This window comes from Achroia grisella, unplaced genomic scaffold (genome assembly GCF_030625045.1).
Source record: "Achroia grisella isolate CSIRO2021 unplaced genomic scaffold, CSIRO_AGI_Agris_v1 utg4116, whole genome shotgun sequence".
NCBI lineage: Eukaryota > Metazoa > Arthropoda > Insecta > Lepidoptera > Pyralidae > Achroia > Achroia grisella.
The window spans coordinates 267504-287956 of record NW_026712845.1 but is presented as its reverse complement, the minus strand read 5'-3'; the positions used below and the strand labels follow the sequence as shown (position 1 = coordinate 287956).

The 20453-nt window shown below is 30.6% G+C and overlaps 5 protein-coding genes across 8 annotated transcripts in view; 2 read left to right on the top strand and 3 right to left on the bottom strand.

Annotated features, from left to right (window-relative positions):
* The first annotated feature begins 274 nt into the window (after positions 1 to 274).
* LOC131844707 (NADH dehydrogenase [ubiquinone] 1 subunit C2) overlaps positions 275 to 20453 on the top strand; it is a 74608-nt gene continuing 54429 nt past the window's right edge. The window contains exons 1-3 of one of the 2 annotated variants that reach the window (XM_059193652.1): positions 275 to 509; positions 1452 to 1595; positions 2074 to 2138. In XM_059193652.1, the coding sequence (XP_059049635.1) occupies positions 350 to 509; positions 1452 to 1595; positions 2074 to 2123 (354 nt within the window). In that variant the 5' untranslated portion in view covers positions 275 to 349 and the 3' untranslated portion in view covers positions 2124 to 2138. Of the gene's footprint in view, positions 510 to 1451; positions 1596 to 2073; positions 2199 to 20453 lie in introns of those variants that run through there. The other variant, XM_059193651.1, reaches the window with a different exon arrangement.
* On the bottom strand, positions 2778 to 7450 carry LOC131844702 (zinc finger protein 271-like). 2 transcript variants are annotated; one of them, XM_059193645.1, is made up of 9 exons: positions 7286 to 7450; positions 7069 to 7208; positions 6301 to 6334; positions 6097 to 6122; positions 5771 to 5935; positions 5217 to 5342; positions 4392 to 4458; positions 3942 to 4070; positions 2778 to 3377 (listed from the first exon to the last, which is right to left on the bottom strand). In XM_059193645.1, exons 1-9 carry the CDS (start codon positions 7394 to 7396, stop codon positions 2967 to 2969), a joined length of 1209 nt encoding a protein of 402 aa, XP_059049628.1. In that variant the 5' UTR covers positions 7397 to 7450; the 3' UTR covers positions 2778 to 2966. The 2 variants fall into 2 exon arrangements, with proteins under 2 accessions (XP_059049628.1, XP_059049629.1); XM_059193646.1 differs by having other exon boundaries at positions 7281 to 7370.
* LOC131844703 (aminoacylase-1-like) lies at positions 7944 to 14383 on the bottom strand. The gene is made up of 9 exons (XM_059193647.1): positions 14203 to 14383; positions 11144 to 11313; positions 10388 to 10559; positions 10008 to 10154; positions 9671 to 9741; positions 9394 to 9510; positions 9040 to 9135; positions 8506 to 8639; positions 7944 to 8259 (listed from the first exon to the last, which is right to left on the bottom strand). Exons 1-9 carry the CDS (start codon positions 14288 to 14290, stop codon positions 8055 to 8057), a joined length of 1200 nt encoding a protein of 399 aa, XP_059049630.1. The 5' UTR covers positions 14291 to 14383; the 3' UTR covers positions 7944 to 8054.
* On the top strand, positions 16667 to 18825 carry LOC131844705 (uncharacterized). 2 transcript variants are annotated; one of them, XM_059193649.1, is made up of 4 exons: positions 16667 to 17068; positions 17310 to 17642; positions 17986 to 18167; positions 18692 to 18825. In XM_059193649.1, the coding sequence occupies exons 1-4, from the start codon at positions 16933 to 16935 to the stop codon at positions 18743 to 18745; spliced, it is 705 nt and encodes a 234-aa protein (XP_059049632.1). In that variant the 5' UTR covers positions 16667 to 16932; the 3' UTR covers positions 18746 to 18825. The 2 variants fall into 2 exon arrangements, with proteins under 2 accessions (XP_059049632.1, XP_059049633.1); XM_059193650.1 differs by lacking the exon at positions 16667 to 17068 and adding an exon at positions 17139 to 17247 and having other exon boundaries at positions 17342 to 17642.
* Positions 18857 to 20335, bottom strand: LOC131844704 (large ribosomal subunit protein uL4m). Its single transcript, XM_059193648.1, has 2 exons — positions 19559 to 20335; positions 18857 to 19129 (listed from the first exon to the last, which is right to left on the bottom strand). The coding sequence occupies exons 1-2, from the start codon at positions 20197 to 20199 to the stop codon at positions 18913 to 18915; spliced, it is 858 nt and encodes a 285-aa protein (XP_059049631.1). The 5' UTR covers positions 20200 to 20335; the 3' UTR covers positions 18857 to 18912.

Below are 20453 nucleotides of genomic sequence, written 5' to 3'. Positions count from 1 at the left end.
TTGGCAATATGGTGCATTTGCCAACATCAAAGTTTTGGAAACTATAGGACTTGGTATAGGATAATTTGGATTTTGGAATACGGATTAGAGAAGTTAAGGACTTTCAATTACTCAACGTTTTTCTTTTTTTTTCGTTGGTGCTTTTGCCAAAGACAAATTACTCTACGTTGCTATTATGAACAATATCAGTCGGTATCAGTGTCACTGTCAAGTCATTTGACGTAACTGTCAAATATCAATGACACCTACGTCCATCAGAAATGTCAGTCTTGTTTTGTTATTGCAATATTTGACGTTTTGCTATTGCTCTATTGCAGAAAATCTAAACATTATACATTAAATTACAAAAATGTCTTCTCAAATGTCTGCTATAGAACTGCTCAAACTAGGAAACGAAGGAAGACAAAAACCATTTTTAAATGCATACTGGCCACAAATATTGGGAGTTGCATTCGGAGTAGGAGCCGCCGTATCGATAAATTTCGGCACTCGACGTCCACTATTCAGCGGTAATCATTACATAACAAATAACCCATAATAGTGAATTACTGAAACATCCATATATTATAACGTCAATTGAACCTTCCTTATTGTAATGTAATAATCACCACAATAATAATAAATCCACACAAAAAACTAAATAAAATCTAAAGAATGAAAATTCGAAATTTGAGTTTGATTGAGTGTATTCACTGATTTGTTATTCTTCATTTTCATGTCAATGGTAACCTAAAAATGTGCAGACCAGAACTAACAAATATGTATACCATTTGTCTTTTAATGTAGATAATTTGCACAGATTGTGGAAATTATGTTGTCCATAAATTGTCACTATAAAACTTTAGTATATAGTTTTTGTTATAGTTGTTGTTTTGTTTTTCATAAAGACAAACTTTTCTAGACAGTTCTCAGTTGAATTACCATTTCATATGTTGGTGACAACTAACATTCTAGTCCAATGAACTATTTTGCATATTAATTTTGTTGAATTCAATGAGTCTTTCATTTATATTCGCATGGGTGGTATTTTTTTATTAAATTGGACTAAGGCATTTTAATTGTTTTACAAACATACAAAATTACCAATCTTTATGATGGTAGTGTAAATAAAAAATAGCCTATATTTTATTATATATCTATCTTCACATATTTTTTTTACAATTAGATATAACTCATTGCATTAATGTAACTATTAATTAAGTTATAAACTATGCTATCAAACTTCAGACATTCTGCTAAATTTCATTAAAATCGGTTCAATACTTTAGAATCCCATTGTAAAATTTTTATACATTAAGAAGATATCGTGTCTATATATATATAGTATATATACATAAAATACAATCACAACTGGGGTATCCAGAATTATTATCAATTATTGAAATTGAAAAAGAATATTTTCATTGAATATTGGGCTCCTATTATTGTACTTTGTATTGTATCATTTTAAGGTATTCAAAAACATGTCTTACTGGCGGGTGCTACCACTGCATTATTGACATATGTCCAGAAGAAACGAGATGAGTATTATGCAGAGAGAGATGCTGTGTACAGGCATTACATTGAATTACACCCAGAAGACTTCCCAGTACCAGGTGTGTATATCACACAATATTTTTCGTTGGTTTTCTTTATTGCCCATCTAATGGTAAGTGATAACCCTTGCCTATATACATAAACAGCACTATGGATATCACATCATCATGTGAACCCTGCAATAACACATATAATCATGTCAACCTGTAGAGTTCTGTTAGTTTATTAAAAATACCTATTATTATTATAGCTATCTTGTCTGCTTTTTAGTGATAAATAATTTGGCTAAATCTATCCTAATCACAGAATTGATCTTCACATAAAATTTCGTCAAGAATTGTTCAGTTGCTTTATCATGAAAATTTAACAAAGAGATAGGCAAACACTATCAAGCTTATAATATTAAGTATGAATGTCCAAAGTTCAATTGAATTTCTTTCGGTATAAATTAAATATAGAATAAATAGTAGGTAATATGATATACTCTGTAAAAAATGCTGGTCAATGACCTATTTATATTTTTTATTTATTTTACAGAAAGGAGGAAGATTGGAGATCTTCTAGAACCTTGGGTCCCAATTCGTTAATATAAATAATTATTAATAAAACAGTAGAAATAAAATTATGTTAAATTATAGTTTTAATAAATAACTTAAAAACAACTTCATAGTTATTCTTAAACTACATAAAATATATAATATTGTAAAACTTTGCAACAGTATAATAAAGGTATTTATAGTTTCATAAATTATCAAAATGTAACTTTATGTATACACAAGATTTCAATAGTTTTTTTTTCAAATTCACCTCTCTATTTGATGTAACATTATAACTGCACTTTATATACTTACATTAACAGCACAATCAAAGGGAATTAATTACAACAAAGATTACTAATCAGACCATTTATTATGTTAAATATTTCAGCCTAACAGTGATATGAACATCATAAATAATAAATAAGCCAGCCCATAGTGGCACTCAGAATACAGACATCAGCAAGATATTTATTGTCAACTATTATAGGACTATGATACGGTTTTAAATCAGTACTATTTAGAGCACTTTAGCTCCCGACATTCATTTTTTTGTTCACTTGGTTATACTTTGATTTATAAAGCAAGTAATGACTACTTTTCATTATAAATACTCATATTTTGAATTCAATAGAATACTTCAAACATTGCTATGGCCAAGAACAAATGGTGTCAATATTCAGTTCTGTCAATACACTCTGTATTGACAGACTAAACACCTGTACTTAGTTTGAAGATTCTTATTAAGATAGACATGCAAACAAATTAGTCTTTCTTAGATATCAAACATCCTGTCCACAACATACATACAGCGCCATCTTGTTTCAAACTAAGCAGATCTTGCTGCTATTGGTAATCAACAGGTACACATTCAAATACTATTACTAATTAATTCTATTGGTTGTTATAAGGCTTTGGCTGTAATGTATCATACCCTTTATGATACTGCAGATGATGTTGTGCAAGAGCTGCCAGATAATCAAACCCCTCCCCACATACGGCACAATTGTGACTCTCAATTATGTTCTTATTATTAGTGTATGGATGGTGACTATTGTATACATCTTTTATAACTCTATGATCGAAAGGCAGTAGTGTATTATGCTCAGGAAGAATTGGTTGTGGTTTCTCGTTAATCAGTTGTTGTATGTGATGATTGACCTCCTTCGCAGGATTTATAGGCATTGGTATTGGTGGTACTTCCTTCCCTACATCAATTCCAATAATATCTATGTTAGTGTTGTAACCTTCATTACGCACTTTTGAATTTTCATCGATATCGTGCTTTTTCATTTTATGTAATTTCTGAAACAAAAATATAAGTTGAAAGATGTGTGGATAGGGGCGTGCCGCCCGTAGGGACTAAGGTAATAAGGGCACCATATTAATGAACCTGTAGCGCCATTTCTTTGAATTATTTTTGTTACACAACAATGCATTCATTATATTCCATTATAAATAAGGAAATAAGTCTCTGACAATATTTATGTTTAATTATTTTCAGACAGAAAATTGCAGCCATAACTTATAAAATAAAAATTATTTCTATCGAAACACGACGACAATAAAGATGCGCTTCATAGGTCTCATAGACCGGCGTTGCCGGAGGACGACGCGGTTCTGTGTGGCATAAGACAATTTATATAACAGAGAGATTTATTGTATACTAGCTGTTCCCGCGGCTTCGTCCGCGTGGAATTTAACTTTATTTTTCTAAAAAAAATATTTTTTCAAATTAAAAGTAACCTAAGTTACTCTACATACCCTTGAATGAAGAAAAGCTATTAGGCATAGTATAGGACCACCTATACTTATTATTCTTGTAACTGACACCAGTCAGTTAGAAGAAAAATAAAACAAAGCACTTACCAAATCCCGAGAATGTATGTATGCTGAATTACATAGATCACACTTGAAATTCTTAACTCCCCTATGTTTACTCATATGGCGCGTCAATTCACTGGATGTTATAAATGACTTGTTGCACAAGGTACATACCTGCAATATAAAAAAATCATCAATGCTATATATCTGAGCCTATACCTACTATATGTCGAAAATAATGTCACTACATAGTAAAAAACAAAGTCGCTGTCGTTATCTGTCCGTCCCTATGTATGCTAAAATCTTTGAAACTACAGAATGGATTTTGAAGCAGTTTTTTTAATAGATAGAGATTCAAGAATAATATTTATATATATAAAACATGTCTGTCCTGTCTTAATGACAAAAAAGCTGTAAACGTTGTTTATAAGGAGTAGTAGGTAGGTTTGCACCGGTGCGAAGCCGGGGCGGGTCGCTACTATTATATTAACTTACATGATCCCTCTGCCCTGTATGAATTTTCAAATGTGCATGAAGATTACCTTGTGCAGAAAACCTTTTGCTGAAACAAAATTAACATGTTATTTAGTAATTACTCCTCATGGGTAGGGGGTTATTGGTAACGGGGATTGATTACCGATTTGAATTTCTTGTCATTGCTAACAACGGGTGTTAGCAATGACAAGAAGTTCAAATCGGGCAAACATCTATTAAGCATGAATGCATAAAAAACTCCACTCTTGAAATAGTCTTTTTTTTTTTATAACACAGGGACAAACGAGCATGCGGCTCACCTGATGGTAATCACCTGATGGTAAGTGATTACCGCCGCCCATGAGCACCCGCAACACCAGGGGAATTGCAAGTACGTTGTCGGCCTTTTAAAAAGGAATAAGCTCTTTTCTTGAAGGTTTCAGTCTTGAAATTTACTACATACATTAATTAAAATTGCATTTATCTTTACAACATTTTCATACCTATTTATAACATGGTCTTAATTTTAACGTTTTATTTTCTTTACGTATGCTGTCTCGTGTGTGGTGGCCCCACTGAAAATCAGTGCTGTGGTACTACAGTATGCTACAGTAATGCTGAGTGGGAGTCACATTCAGTGTTACTAGTATGTTTTAGCTTTGAAGTTTTATAGTATATAAGAATATGCTGAATAAATATTTTTATTATTAAATAACCAATGTACTAAGATCTCATAATACTCATGTTTCAGATTCAATTATCGCATTCATTGAAAATTTCAACAGTTGTTTACATGTATATTTATTTTTTTAACGTAAGTATTGAAATATTTTAAAAAATAATTACCTGCACACTTCACACTGAAATGGCTTTTCACCAGTATGCACTCGAAGATGTATGGTCAAGTTGTGTTTCTGTGTGAATCGACGTGGACAGTACATACATGTAAATGGTTTATCTCCAGTATGAGTTCTAAAAGAAATATAACATTTTATGAACTATAATTTGTACTATCTCTAAATTACGATACAGGAATATTGTGACTTTTTACTCCCTCCTACTCTTCTTCTTGTTGAAACTGTAACATTTGTGAGTTATGCTCTAAGTTACTCCCTCCTCTCTGGAGGAACTTACATCACAATTTTACATTAATATATTATTAAACAAACGATAGAAAGTTTCGAATTTGTTATATATCCCTTAAAAATATTTTTATTAATAAAATGTACATGATTTTAAAATGTGGTGACACTAAATATAACTGTGACCAAAGTTTATAACAGCACCAGCATCAAAATATCGGAACCTCAGTAATAATATTATGCTAACTATCCCTTTTATATACATTCTGTAAAGAGTATTTTCTTTTAGCTTGCAAATTCTCTGATTACATAGTATACCTCAGGTGTGTTTCTAATTGTGCTTGGCATCTAAATTCTTTATCACATTGGTAACAATTGTGTGTTTGCTTGGGTTTAGGTTTTGGGCCTCGTTTCAATTTCTCCGCCTCAGGCTTCCGTTTGTAATTGGTACTGGTTTTCCTCTGTTGGCCCAATCTACATTTACTAATAATAAAAGTATAAAATGAAATAATTGCATATTATATAAAATATTATGAATATATATTGTCATATATATAATATATATTATATAATATATTATTTTATATAATATAAATATTATATAAAATAATGATGTCACACAATCTTTCCTTTACAATATTTACCATTTCTTTATTACAGTTGTAGGTACCTGAAAACACAATAAACACAGTTTTAATTTCAAAATGTTACACATTTTCTAAAACATAACAAATTAAATAAACATTTTACTAAACAACAACAATTTTCTAACCAAAGTTTAGTCTAAATATAGGAGGAAGTGGAATGGTTGCTGTATCATAATTTAACAGTACATAATTATTACTTACTATAGGATCTGTCATGACCGCTGCATCACTAGATCTGAAAATAATTTGTTTAAAATATTTAAGCACGGAATTTGGAGAGCTTAGATTAGTATGTGTACATACACCATTGGATTGTATTTTAATTTGGAATATTTAATAAACATTATCTTTACATAATACAGCATGGGGTCAAGAAACCCTTGTTGAAGTATATTAAAGTATTTTAAATGTCTGCAATGCACAATTAATACCACAGTATTTTAGTGTCTATAAGCTATGATAACCAATTTACCATACAATACTTGATTGACCACAGTGGTATAAAAAATTTTGAAGTCAGATAATTTACTCTTTTATTTCTTTTCCATGCTTATTTTTACCTTTAATTAAACATTCACATTATTTATATAGGTAACTGTATCTTCGAGTTACATTCTTCATCACCTCGTTGAAACATGAAGATAGGTAAATAAATATTTATCACAGAATTATTTGTTCTAAAGCCTAATTATTATAGTTATGACTGCTCTTTAATTTATTGTAATTTCTGAGAAGGGCAGGAAAAAACTTCATCATCTATCATCAATCTGGTACTGTTTTTAAAAATATATCTATTTGTTATTTTTTCATAACATTTAAAATTCTAAATATTGAAAAGTATGTAATGTTTTGATATTGTATTATATATATGAGTAATGTTTGTTGGTGGTTTATGCATATTATTTGAATGCCAAATTATTATACATATTCTGTATTAGGTTATTCATTAAATAATTTAAATCAACATACTTTTCAGGGATTTGCCGGCCCAGATACTGTCTCAATCTAACATCAGCACTCTCACATGTTTGTTTAAAATGGTACGCTATGCCCAACTTATAAACGCAATTACTACACATCTGTTCTGGTAAACCATCATTTTTGTATATCTGTAAGAAAAACAATAGCGAAATAACAAAAAAGTTCTCATGGTAATCAATTTAAAAAACAATAACACTCGCCTTACTTTCGTATTACAGCAATATTCTATCATATCACACAATGACAAATTAAAATTTTTGGTAAATATTGAAGATAACACTCCTTCTTCTAGACAAATTCTGCAAATTTTATTCATATCTTCAATTTTATAAGAATAGTAAATTTTTCATACCACACCAGTCGTTTATAAAGCAAAATCAAAATAAAATACAAAATTACCCTGTTTGGGTTGCCAACTTCAGAAATTTGTGCCACTTTTTTAAGAAGAAAAAACAATATCGTAAATATAAAGGTGAAACAAAAATTTTAAACCACATAAAATTATATTTATATTTTGACCTGTCGCGAGTAATAATTGTGTAAATATGTAGTGACTCCTAATAATAAAAAAACTCCGGACTTTGTTTTTGCCACTCTTTAGGGCATATTTGTCTTGGCTCATTGTTGTGGATATTTATACAAAAGTAGCCATATACCTACTTTTTCATTTGTTTATTGACATCCGATGTGATTTTACATCTAAGATATTGTTAGAGTGTAGCAATTTAATTCTTATATCTATGTCTAATTGGAATTTACAGTTCTCGTTTTCTTGAATTTTTAATCTTGATTGCATAGGTAATCAATCATTCGTAAAGGAGGTTATTCTCTATCAAAGGACAATTAAAGATGTATTATGAATATCTGCAATATATTTAATAACATCAATCAATTTTAACAATGGTAAATAGTAAACATTAAACTTGATAATATTGGTTATTTATGTATAAACAATTTATGTTAATAAGATAAAATCAAACATTAGCTACTGCTGCTAGCAATTTTACATAAATGTCGATGCCTTTCAAATAAATATCAGCTCGCAAGAACTCATCATGGTCGTGCAGCAAAACTGGTGTAAGGTTCATTGGTGAAAATCCAATAGCCGGTATACCAACTCTACGAATGTATCTGCTGTCAGTACCACCAGGGAATATACGAATATCCAACTTCAGCCCCCTAAAAATATTTAAGTATTCTTGAATTCATAATAAATTGAGTACCGTATTACCACCTGAACCGAGCTACAACAATAGTACAAATATTATTCTGAGGCAATAGTTGGTAATATATTTAATGCCATTAATTTTTGCTATTAGAATGGCCAAATATGTTTTTATTATGAATGTTTCAGTACACACAAATCTGACTGGCTACCTTATTATATTTTAATTCTTTTAAATAACAGACTAAGTTGTTACTAACAATTCATCAGCCGCTTTCTTGAACGCCACCCAGTAAGGATTAGATGCGTCAGTCTTAGTACATTCCACGTTAGGATTTTTTTGTTCAAATTCAAAGGTAACACCGTCACCAGCCTCTTTGCACCATTGTTTCACCTGTAATTGTGTGAATGTAGTTGGATATAACTATTAGATACAAATCAATATGGTATCACACATACCCTGTATTGATATCCTAGAGTCGAAATTTAATAGAGCTGGAAACAATTACGATTCAATATAATGACGATCAAAATAATTTGATTTTTAAAGTCTATTAAATTTTTGTGTATATCTCAAGTACAGATAAGAAAATATTACATAATGAGATGTCTTCGCTAACTGAAACTTTTGATGTATAATTTTGTAATCAATAGGATTTACTTCCGTATTTATATATCCTTCATTAATTTATCTACAAAATTTACTAGCTATATTTTATATGAGTATATTTAAAGTTAGTACAATGTAAGTAATTTCTTTATAATTCTTTATAAGAAACAAAACGATCCTGCACCTGATTTTCAAATTCAATCTGGTTGACAGTCACCGCCAATCTTATATCGAAAACAGCAGTAAGTTTTTCAGGTATCACGTTTGATTGTACACCACCCTGCAAAATAATACACATTGCTTCAAAATTCTATGACAACTAAAAAAAATCTGTTTGTTGCCTACTACATACATAACTTACCATATTGTTTTTATTCCTTTTGGCATTTTTATTCCCTTAATGAACAGACTTGTAAAATAATGATTAGGTACTTACTTATTACATTTTTAACACGGTTAAGAGTATTAAAATTATACACAAGAACATACCTAGCATAGGTATATTGTTGTGTATAATTTTTTTATCTTTGATACTTACATAAATTTGAGTCAAGTTCACTGTAGTTACGTCGCCAATAGTCAATGCGGAATCACTCTGCAAAATGTTGTTCTGCTGCTCTCTCAAATCCATGAATTTGTTTATAATATAACGCAGCTAAAAATCAAAAGCATCAGTAATGAATAAGCGTACATTGTACATATTTATTTAGAATTTATAGTGGTATAAATTATATAAAAAAATAGACACTTGATGGCATTGAAGATAACAGATAAGATATCATAAATAAGAAGAACCGACAAATTTGAGAACGTACCTTTTCCCCTGCAGTGTTAGGAATTAATAATGAACCATGCCCAGGTGGACCGGTACAGTTCACATGGATTTCTAAAAATTAAATTAAATAAGATTTATTAAAATTACGTATTCAGTTACCAGAAAAATATATTGTCTTCGTAGGTCTTCCAAAGAAAGCTCCTATATAACTTTCACATCACATTACATATATATTCTATGCACAATTGTTAAAATAACAATAATATAAGACATCATTTACGAGTTAATTAAGAAAATTCACTTGTAAATTATATATATCCTAGCTAGTAAACATTTAAAACGTACAAAAATAACTACGAATCCGATGAAATACTTACGCCAAATGCTTCTTTCTCCATTGAAAATAATGAATTCTTCGGTAGGATTTGCCATGCCCTCGTCTAGCGCAAACCCAATATTCAGAGACTTAAAATCGTTAGTCAATACAAATTTCTTCATTCCGTCAAGACCACCGATCTCCTCATCTGTTTGCAATTTAGAACTTTGTGAAATATTTGCAATAAACTCGTCCTCGTGAAATTTTATGAGACTCGTCTAAGCAACACAATTATGCATATTTGAGCTGTGAGTAAAAAAGCGTACTTAATATTACCCGCTGTGCTTTTTGTTAAGAATTCATTACCAATACATTCGGAAAAGAGTCATAAAACTGAGTCACACAAAATAACTATTAGAAAAACGAGAACATAGTGTTTACCTGGAACAAAGGAAATGTGCAAGGTCCTCTTCAGCTGTACCCCTGATTGTTTTAAGACCCGAATAGCCTCAAGATACTGTATACCAACACATTTCATATCTTGGGAACCGCGAGCAAAAATTTTTCCATCGTCATCAATATGTGCACTAAATGGAGGATAAGACCAGCTATTCTAAAGCACAAAATAAGATAATTAGTATACATATTAATTAGTATCGAATAGTAAAATGTTAAAGAACATAAAATATAATTTACTATACCACAAATGATTAAGTTCATCAGATAAATTACGAAGTTCATTCAATAACACATAATAAGGCCCACACATAATAAGAACCAAAACACCATTTAATGGCGAAACTAAATTAAATTTAATTGCAGTTTTAATTAGTTAATAATATTTTTTCTAAAAAACTTAGGGTTCATCATTTCAAAATTTGATCTAGCAATATTTTAAAGAATTATGTTGGGCTAAAAAGGACTTGTATCCAGAGCCGTAAAATATTAATAAATAAATAAAAAACAGAGCCCTAAAATATTAATAATAAAAAAACATTTATTGTTCTGTTTATTTAATTGGGCAAGGCAAAGGAACTGTGCCCATATTGCAATCTATTTGAATACTTAATATAATATTGCAGTTGACATCACCATATTCCTCAAAAATGGGAGACTTTATAACGACGGGAATATTAAGGGATAATCCTTTTGGGATTAGTAGTTAGAGAGAGGGATAATAAGACAGTTATCACTTACTTCAAACACAGGCACCACATCCATGTGTGAATTCAACAGTACAGACTGTAACGAAGGATCCTTGCCTAGCCATGTCAACACGACTATAGGTTTTCGGGGTACCACTTCGTAAATTTTCACTGACAAACCAATTTCTTTGGCTTGTCGTTGTAGAAATGCTACGCACGCATCTATGAACAAAAAATAGTGTATAATTTAATACGCAAAAATCTATAATATATTATTATTCATTCATTAAATAAAAATAAATGTAAATAAATGATAAATGGTATTTAGGTGCGTCAAGTTATTAGATTATAATCATCAAGTTATAGTTGAGTACTACCTATTTTTTACGTAGGTACCATATATTTCACAAAGAATAAGCAGTAGTAATAACAACCAAGAAAAATCACACACCATCTAGCCCCAAACTAAACTAAGCTTGTAAGAACTGATAGAAACACTTAAATAGATTTTTTGTATACGTAATATACATAGATGACAATCGTACTCATGCGTACAAATATTTGTATCGTGCATAGAATCGAACCTTCAAGAATCAGAAGTAAGCACCGTTGTGCTAAACCATTAGACAAACGAGACCAACGAATAGACATGATAACTTATTTTTAAAAAACACTCACATGTTCAATTACATTCTGTTTGTTTTTGTAAATAATTGGTGAACTGTGTTGTGATACACGTATAATATACGGAATTTATATGCGAACATGTATCAAAAAACGACGATTAAAAAGAACAGTTCTAAAAATATAAAATATATCAAAAAAGTTAATGGCGACCAGTCGCCAACGTCAGTTCACATTTTCACGACAAAACGGCTATACAAACATCAATGAAATTTAAGATGTAGAAAGATTGTATTACAAGACCGGATCTTTTATGCTAAAAGCAGACAAAGTCGGAGCTAGTAGTAAGTTTCTCTATAGTTAGTTGCAGTGGAATTCGCAAGAATTCACGATATAAATCTAGCAATTCTAGTTTATTGACGTACGTGTTGCAATTGTGAGTAGGTACTGGATCTACCCACTGTCTTTCAATGATTCAATTCACTATATCCTCATTACGTGAACACGCGAACTGAATATAGGGCACCCCTTGGGAAAAGGAACTACTTATACCATACTGCATATGTATTCATTTTATTTTATTTAATGTACCTACGTATTTATATTATTAACTGTAAAGCTTAGCAACCACTTACATACTATTATACTTACCGAATGATATTAATTTATTCAATGTTCTATGTATTTGTATCTAAATATCGACAAACCAACTGTAAAACTACTAAATTTACACTGTCCAGAATTATGTTTGAAAAACTACATATAACTTTTTAGAGTATAGCCAATTTTTGTTATCCAATCTTTAAAATACTTTTACATAATTTCATTAATTTTTCAATAAGTATTTCGTGTCTTGTAAAAAGTTATTGCATCTTTCGTATCTACTAATAATATTTTATATTATAAAAATATAATATGTTTTTGCTTAAGATAATCCTAAGCAAAAAAAATATTATTCAATTCTTATTTTATTAAATCGAATACAATTTAAAGGTTTTGTGTGAATAAAAAAATGACATCCCTATATGTACCTACCTATAAATAATCAGGAACCTCAAAACAATAGCTATCAAGGGAAAATCAATTATTTTGTACTTAAATGTCTACCCTGTAAGGGATCTGGCGCGATAATAGACACAAATATTATGTAAATGTAGAAGCTATTTTTTTGTACTTCATCTAGGTATTGTGTGTTGCACAAAATTAACAAAAAATAAATAAAAAAAGTAAAATTGTAAATTTTACTTTTTTTACTTCAACTGTAATATTATCTTATCTGTGCTAAAAAGTAAAAGTTGAGGTTAAAGTTTCCCAATTTAGTAGAATATACCTATAGTATGTAATATTATTATTATGTTATCTGTGCCTATAGAGAACATAAGACAAGTCATAGACACGTATACATATAAGTAGTTCATTAAAAATTAATTATTATGTCAATAGGCAAGGATATATAAAAAGTAAACATCATTACCTAACTGCTTATTTACATTCAGATACAATTGCGTGTAATTTATACTTGTAGATATAACGAACTACCTAAATGAATAGCCTCGGTGGCTCATTGGTTTAGCACACTGCCTTACTTCCAATGATTGCCAGTTCGATTTCTAATATGTACAACACAAACATTTGTATACATGAGTATGATTGTTTGTAATGGCCCGACCATTACAAACAATCATATGTTTTTTTCTATGTACATATATTATGTATCAGGGATGTTAGGGAGCTCCGTAATCGTAACCAAAACTATATCCGATATTAAAAAATATTCGCAACCGTAACCGAATCCGAAATAAAAGATTCGGATAATATCGGATAGGGGCCGAGCCTAATTGAGACTCGATGTGTAAACATTTTATTAGCTATTTGTATTTTACTTTTAAAATTCCTTAAAAAATTAATATCCGAAACCGAAATTATCCGAAAATAACGGATAAACCGAAATAATTTCATATCCGCATCCATACGGATCCGTTATAATATTCATTCCTATATCTGAAACCTATCGGTATCCGAAATTTCATATCCATAATAGTCCTGTTAATTTATGTATGTATGATATATATGTTGTCTAATACCTAAAAAACAAGCTCTGCTTTACACTGTTGCTCTAAGATGTTATTATCATTAAAAACAATGAAAAAAGTAGCGAAACAAATTGTTTTTTTATTAGTATTCATAGTACAAACAATGGATAATAATATGTTTTATGAATTCAAAAGTGTGTCTGTCTGTTTGTTACGTTTTCTCGAATAAAAATATAGATTGTATCACTAAGATGGACATAGGCTTATATCTTAAAAACAGACAAAGTAACAGCAAGTACAATATATACTTTGAATAGATACTACTCTTGCATGCGTAAGATTAATAAATGATAAAAAGGTTTTCATTTATAAGCTAAAGTAATAATCAGAAAGACATTGAATTAAATATTTAAACTGTCATTTATCAGTAGTTTAATTAAATAAAAATAATTACCATAATTTATATCGGGCTGGACACTGGGTATCTTCAAATATTCAACGAAATTCGCAACAGATGCAATGTTTCCATATTTAGCCGCCATTGGGGATCCAAGATACAGTTCGTAACCGGCCGGTAACCACAGTAGGAATGACTTGCAAGCGGCAAGCGGCAGACCTAACGTAGATTTGATAAGAGTCTGTAAACATATAATAAAATATGATACCAATTGCAAACATAGTTCAATGTAGAGTGATAGTTTGGTTAAGAGGAGTGTGTCCACGGAATAAAACTACCATGTAGGTATTCTTCAGTATTCATTTTACCTCTATTCAAAGACATTGCATATCACCTCAACCAAGCGCGATAGCAGTATAGTTTGGTTGAGAGGAGTATGTCCATGTCCACGCAATAACACTACCATGTATATAGGTATTCTTCAGTATTCGTTCTATGTCTATACAAAGACCTCGCGTATCCCCTCACCCAATCGCGATAGCAAAGAACAGGAGTGTGTCCACGCAATCATATTACCATGTAGGTATTCTTCAGTATTCGTTCTATGTCTATACAAAGACCTCGCGTATCCCCTCACCCAATCGCGATAGCATTGTAGTTTGGTTAAGAGGAGTGTGTCCACGCAATAAAACTACCATGTAGGTATTCTTCAGTGTTCATTCTACTTGTATACAAAGACCTTGCGTATCCCCTCACCCAAGTGTGATAGCATTAGTTTGGTTAAGAGGAGTATGTCCACGCAGTAAACTGCCATATTGGTATTCTACAGTATTCGTTCTATCTATTCAAAGACCTTGCGTATACCACGCTTGGATGTGGGGATACCCCTCACCCAAGCGTGATAGCATTAGTATCGGGCGAAATTTTGCCGAAATTTAAGTTCCGCTCATTACATAAATATAAAGTTTTTTTTTGTTATTTAGAACATTCATTATAATAACTATGTTTTGAAATATTTATACTTTTTTAATTGTTCATGAGCTACTAATGAGTTAAAAATTTCCTTTTTGGCGAAAATCGAGTATTTCAATTAAGTGTATTAGACACCCGCGCTAGAGTCGTCTGCTCTATTTGCTTTCTACTCGTATAATGCCTTTTTTGTCCAAGTCACTGTTTATAGGCGACCATCTTGTGCCCCACTACTCTCGAAAAATCGGAAGTGACACACGTATAATTCTAAAACCAACTAATGTGAAACTTTGATGTTGGTTGCCATATCCTATGGAGAAAAAATTATGGATTTTACTTAGTTATTGTAAAAACTCGGGTAGGGTCTGGAATGCAGTCTTAAGATTGAAAATGTTTTTGTACCTGAAGTTAGAAACATAAAGTTTAGGTGTGCATTAATAGATTAGTCAGAAATAATAATATTCCTGAACCATTCACATGGCCCCATCTAGTCCCTTGGTAAGCAGAGCTGGTTTTATGGGTACTCGACAATTGATATTTTGATACTTTGATTCTGTAAATATATGCATAATATACATAGAAAACACCCAGACCGATACACGATACATTCCCAAATACAGATGTTTGTACCATACGGGAATTTGCGGGAATCGAATCCGCAACGATCGGAAATAAAATATTATGCTAAAACGGTATATCTTTGAGCGATTGATTTTATAAATAAGTGAATAACGGGAAACTGTTATTCATTTATTTGGAAAATAAATTAGAATTTAATTTAATTTAATTTAATTTAAAAAGAATAGGTATTATTAGTTTTTATTATTAACTAGTTAATCTTTATTACATCAGCTACCTACCAAAAAAAGTCACATCAAAATCGGTCAAGCCATTTCAAAGATTAGCTGGAACAAACAGACAGACAAAAATTGTAAAAAAAAATATTTTGGTGTATGTATCGTATTTATATTCATATGCATGTAGTATAACGGCTATTACAATATTACAAACAGACACTCCAATTTTATTTATATGTATAGATAAATTCAATTATACACCTATTACAACCGAGACGAGGTAAGTAAATCCGTTAGGATATTGGTGTTCTGTGAGGTAAATCTTGTTATGAGCGACATCTAGTTTTTCTCATATGAAATGAAAGTTTACTAGGTCGAGTGATATTAACAGTTATAAATTGCGTAGGGAGTTTTACCCACCTGCGCTGTACTGCCCGAGCGACAAATAATTGTTTTTTTTAATATATTTTATTATTACAATAGTTATCTAACTAAGAATAATTAAATGAATACAACACATTGTATACAAAAACAAAAGTGAAGTTTTCCACAGGCTACATAACAAAGTCATCACAGACTATTTATATTTAACAAATAGTAGCAACAATTCATTTATATACTGGCAATATATGTCAATGGGACAGAGTCTTTATCGCGACGTTTCATGTTAATCCATTTCGCAAGTTTCTTGATAAATAAAAAATAATGTTTATAATGGATGTTCTTGGAAAACAATAAAAGAGCTTTAAAGTTTATGTATAAAGTGCACATTTCAATTAAATGTGTAATTATATTGGTTTGTCAAAAAAAACTAAGTCTCTACTTCAATTTATATTCTGTGGTTAAAAATCTGTACTCTTCCAGGACTACAAAAATGGAAAAAAAAATTGGTTATGTTAGTTTTGTTTGATGTTTGACTTTAAGTCATCAATTACTTACGGTTAATGTTACAAATTTTAAAAACATTTATGTTAAATAAATAACTAAATAACTAGCATACTGCAACCTACTCTTTAGGCTTATGTTAATTGATCACAAAATGGAATATACTTATCATAAAATAACTTCAGAGTTAGATGCTAGAGAAATATTACGTTATCTTAACAATTTAGGTATCCACAATATTAACGGCGAAGTTCTTAAATACTTTATTACAGGTAATACTATTTTTGTATGTTTATGTCTAATATGTCGTACCTTGTAAATACATGCACTTGGTAATTCCACCTGCTTGCTTGCTGTTTCGTGGTTACAAAATGTAACGCACAAGCTGCTGTGAAATTATTGGCTCATGCCAATTCCAAGCCTATGGAGTCAATGCAACAATGTTTTTAATGTAAGATGACCAGTTATAATTATAGATTATGAATCATAAATTTATTTATTATTTTATTTCAGACTTAAAAAAGTTAATTAAATATGATCTACAGCAAAAAGAAAATTCAAACTCTCAAAGTAAATATGAAGTAGCAGGTCCTGAGCGACTACACAGTGCCAGTACATTTTCATCACGAAGCAGGAGTAAAACTAATGAAGGATTAACAACATGCACTAGAGACTGTGTACAGAAGAGACAACAACATATTAGAAATGTATATTCAGCCCCAAGTTTACGCCAGGACAGAGTAGAGAATGTAGAGAAACCTTTAAGACGAGCATGCTCTTGTATCAGGGAAGAGAAGAAAATAAATGTAGTGTCAAAAGATAAAATACCATTAAGTTCTAATAATTGTAAGTGACTACAAAATTGTTCTTTTCATGAATGCATACAGTCTGTTTACTGGTTGTAGGCATATAAATATCTTAGTAAATATAATAATAGAAATTTCATGTAATTATTTATTTAAAATTAGATGCACAAATACAATATATAAATGTACATATGGTGAACTTGACACCTAAGGGGGTTCTCTACCAGTCACAGAACTTAGTATATATATATGAAAAATTATGTAACAAACAAATTGTTTTAAATGATTCTTTAATTTTTTTCAATGATAATAATTAACATATATTTTTGTCATGTTACTGGTACTTATTAATTTGACTAAAAATGATATATTTTAATTTCTAGTGATCAAAGTACCAAAACAACCAGTTAAGAAAAAATGTGATCCTGTTTCATTGTATCATTATTATTCATCTTTATGGGAAAAATACAAACCAAATGTGCCTGGAGAAAATGATTGGTCTGAACTGAGGTGGAGTGTGCGACAGAAGATGGCTGGAGACTTCAAGCAGCAACCTGAGAAAAAAGTATGTATATTATATTTATATCCTAACAATAAGTATTTTTTTGGTTTTAGAATGACTATTGTTATTAGAGTACTAGTGGACTCAACCTACCATTGTATTGCTAAATGATTATATTCTTGTAAAAATTACATTGCCAATTTTTAATGCATTAGAGGGGAGATTAATTAGTTTTGGTGATTATAATGCTAATATTACTGTACAGAGGAAGGGGATTGTTACTAATGTGGACTAAAACCCCCATTGCTAGCAGTGTACCATGTCAAATTGACCTCCACACAGTTGCCCTGAAAATCATAATTATCACTATGGTTTTCGGGCGATTTAATGGTGATTTACCACTAACTGACCTACCCTTATGTTCATCCTATCATCCATCACTGGTGCCACACCAGCATAAACTGTTAGCACTGGCGGGTGCAACATTTCATCATCATCCATAAGAAAAAATAAATTTCTGTAGTAAATATCTGGTAATCTAGTTACTAAAGGACTAAGCTTGGAAGTAATTTTTATTATGATTGCAGGTCTGTACTAAGAAGAGACGAAAAGAAGACCCATCTATGAAGAATGTACAATGATTAATTACATTAAGTGATTTGGACAAATAAAATCAGTTACATTAACATACTGTGTACATTATACAGGGTATTCTCTAATTGTGAATAAATAATATTTTTCAATAAGTCTACATATTTTTTATTTTAAAATTAAAGTATAACTATTTACAGTACTAATGTTACACATTTTAAACTTGATCTAGTCTGAATTTAGCTTCTTGTTGTTGGGTATCAGAATGGAGGTGATGTAAAATCCTCTCCTCTATTTTCTCTGCAGCTGCTACTGTGAGGATCAATGTGTCATGTTTTAGCATAGAGTATACATTCAATCCATACACGGGCATAATATTTACATGCTGTATAGCATCTGCAGCCACTGTTAAGTTCCGAGGTGCAAAATCTGTACTGAAATTTAAAATTAGAAATAAGTTAAGAGTTTTACAAAAAACAAATATAATTTAGAATGGTGGATTTTTAATAATGTTAGTGTAAAATTCTCATTCTATATAATTAAAGCTGAAATTAAAATTAATTTATCTTTATAACTGTAATTAAATTAAATTATATTTATAGTCTAATCAATGTCTATCCAGTAAAGTTCAATTTTAATGGTTTACTTCTAATGTGGAACACATGCATTACCCATGTGTATAGCTTCTGTTAATATATCAGGTTATTGATTATTAACTATAGCAAACACATTGACAGCCACACTGAAGTTACAACCTAAAGAGTAGTGTTTATAGTCTCATTTCTTTGAAATTCTAATTGAAATTTAAATTAGTCTAAATCCTACTGTATTAAAATAAATTCTAACTCTAAACTAATACATACTCATCAACTATCAGAACAGATGGACCCCAATTTCTCTTCTCTATCAGTTCATTTAAATATTCAGGCTCATCTGTAGGGAGTTCTAAATTTTTAACAACATGTAAATCATCTTGTGCCAGTTTTGATGATAATGTTGATGTTAATCCATATATCCGGAGATGGAATGGCAACATGAAGAAATGGGTTTTACCAGAACGTGGGCCATGAGCGATGCCACCACCCCGCCAAAGCGGAGACCTAATGGATCCATGTCGGGCACGACCCAGTCCCTTCTGGGGCCATGGTTTCCTGCCTCCACCTCGAACTTCTGCTCGGGTTTTGGTATGAGCCCACGAAACCCATCTATATTTCTTCTGCCATGTTACGTTTTGGTGTATTATGTCAATCCTTGGCATATCAGCGTAAACCTGTGGATGCAGCTCGAATAAACCTACTTTTTTCTCTTCAATTGTATCTATATTTTCGATCCATACTTCTCGAGGTTTAGTATAAGTGGGCGGGAATTTCCAATCTTTCTTTGTAATGAGTAAAGAACTACTATCATTTGTTAATGTATTCGAGGGAACAGCTCTAATCTGAGGAAGTAATGAAATATTTAACCTTTTCATAGCATTAGTTAATATGGAAGCCATTATGCACATAAAAATTATTGATTTACGCTTTGTATAATGTAAACCGTCTCATTAATTAAACATTAACTTTTATTATTGAAACAATAAATAAATAACATTATTTTACAGAAGAATGAATAGGTTATGTTTTTTTTTTATTAATATATTTTATGGCTCTGGATACAATTAAATATAAACTTGACCTTAGATGGTGGTTGTTAATAATCTTATTATTATTAATTATTTATTATAAATGCAAAAGTTTGTAATTATAGATATTTGTT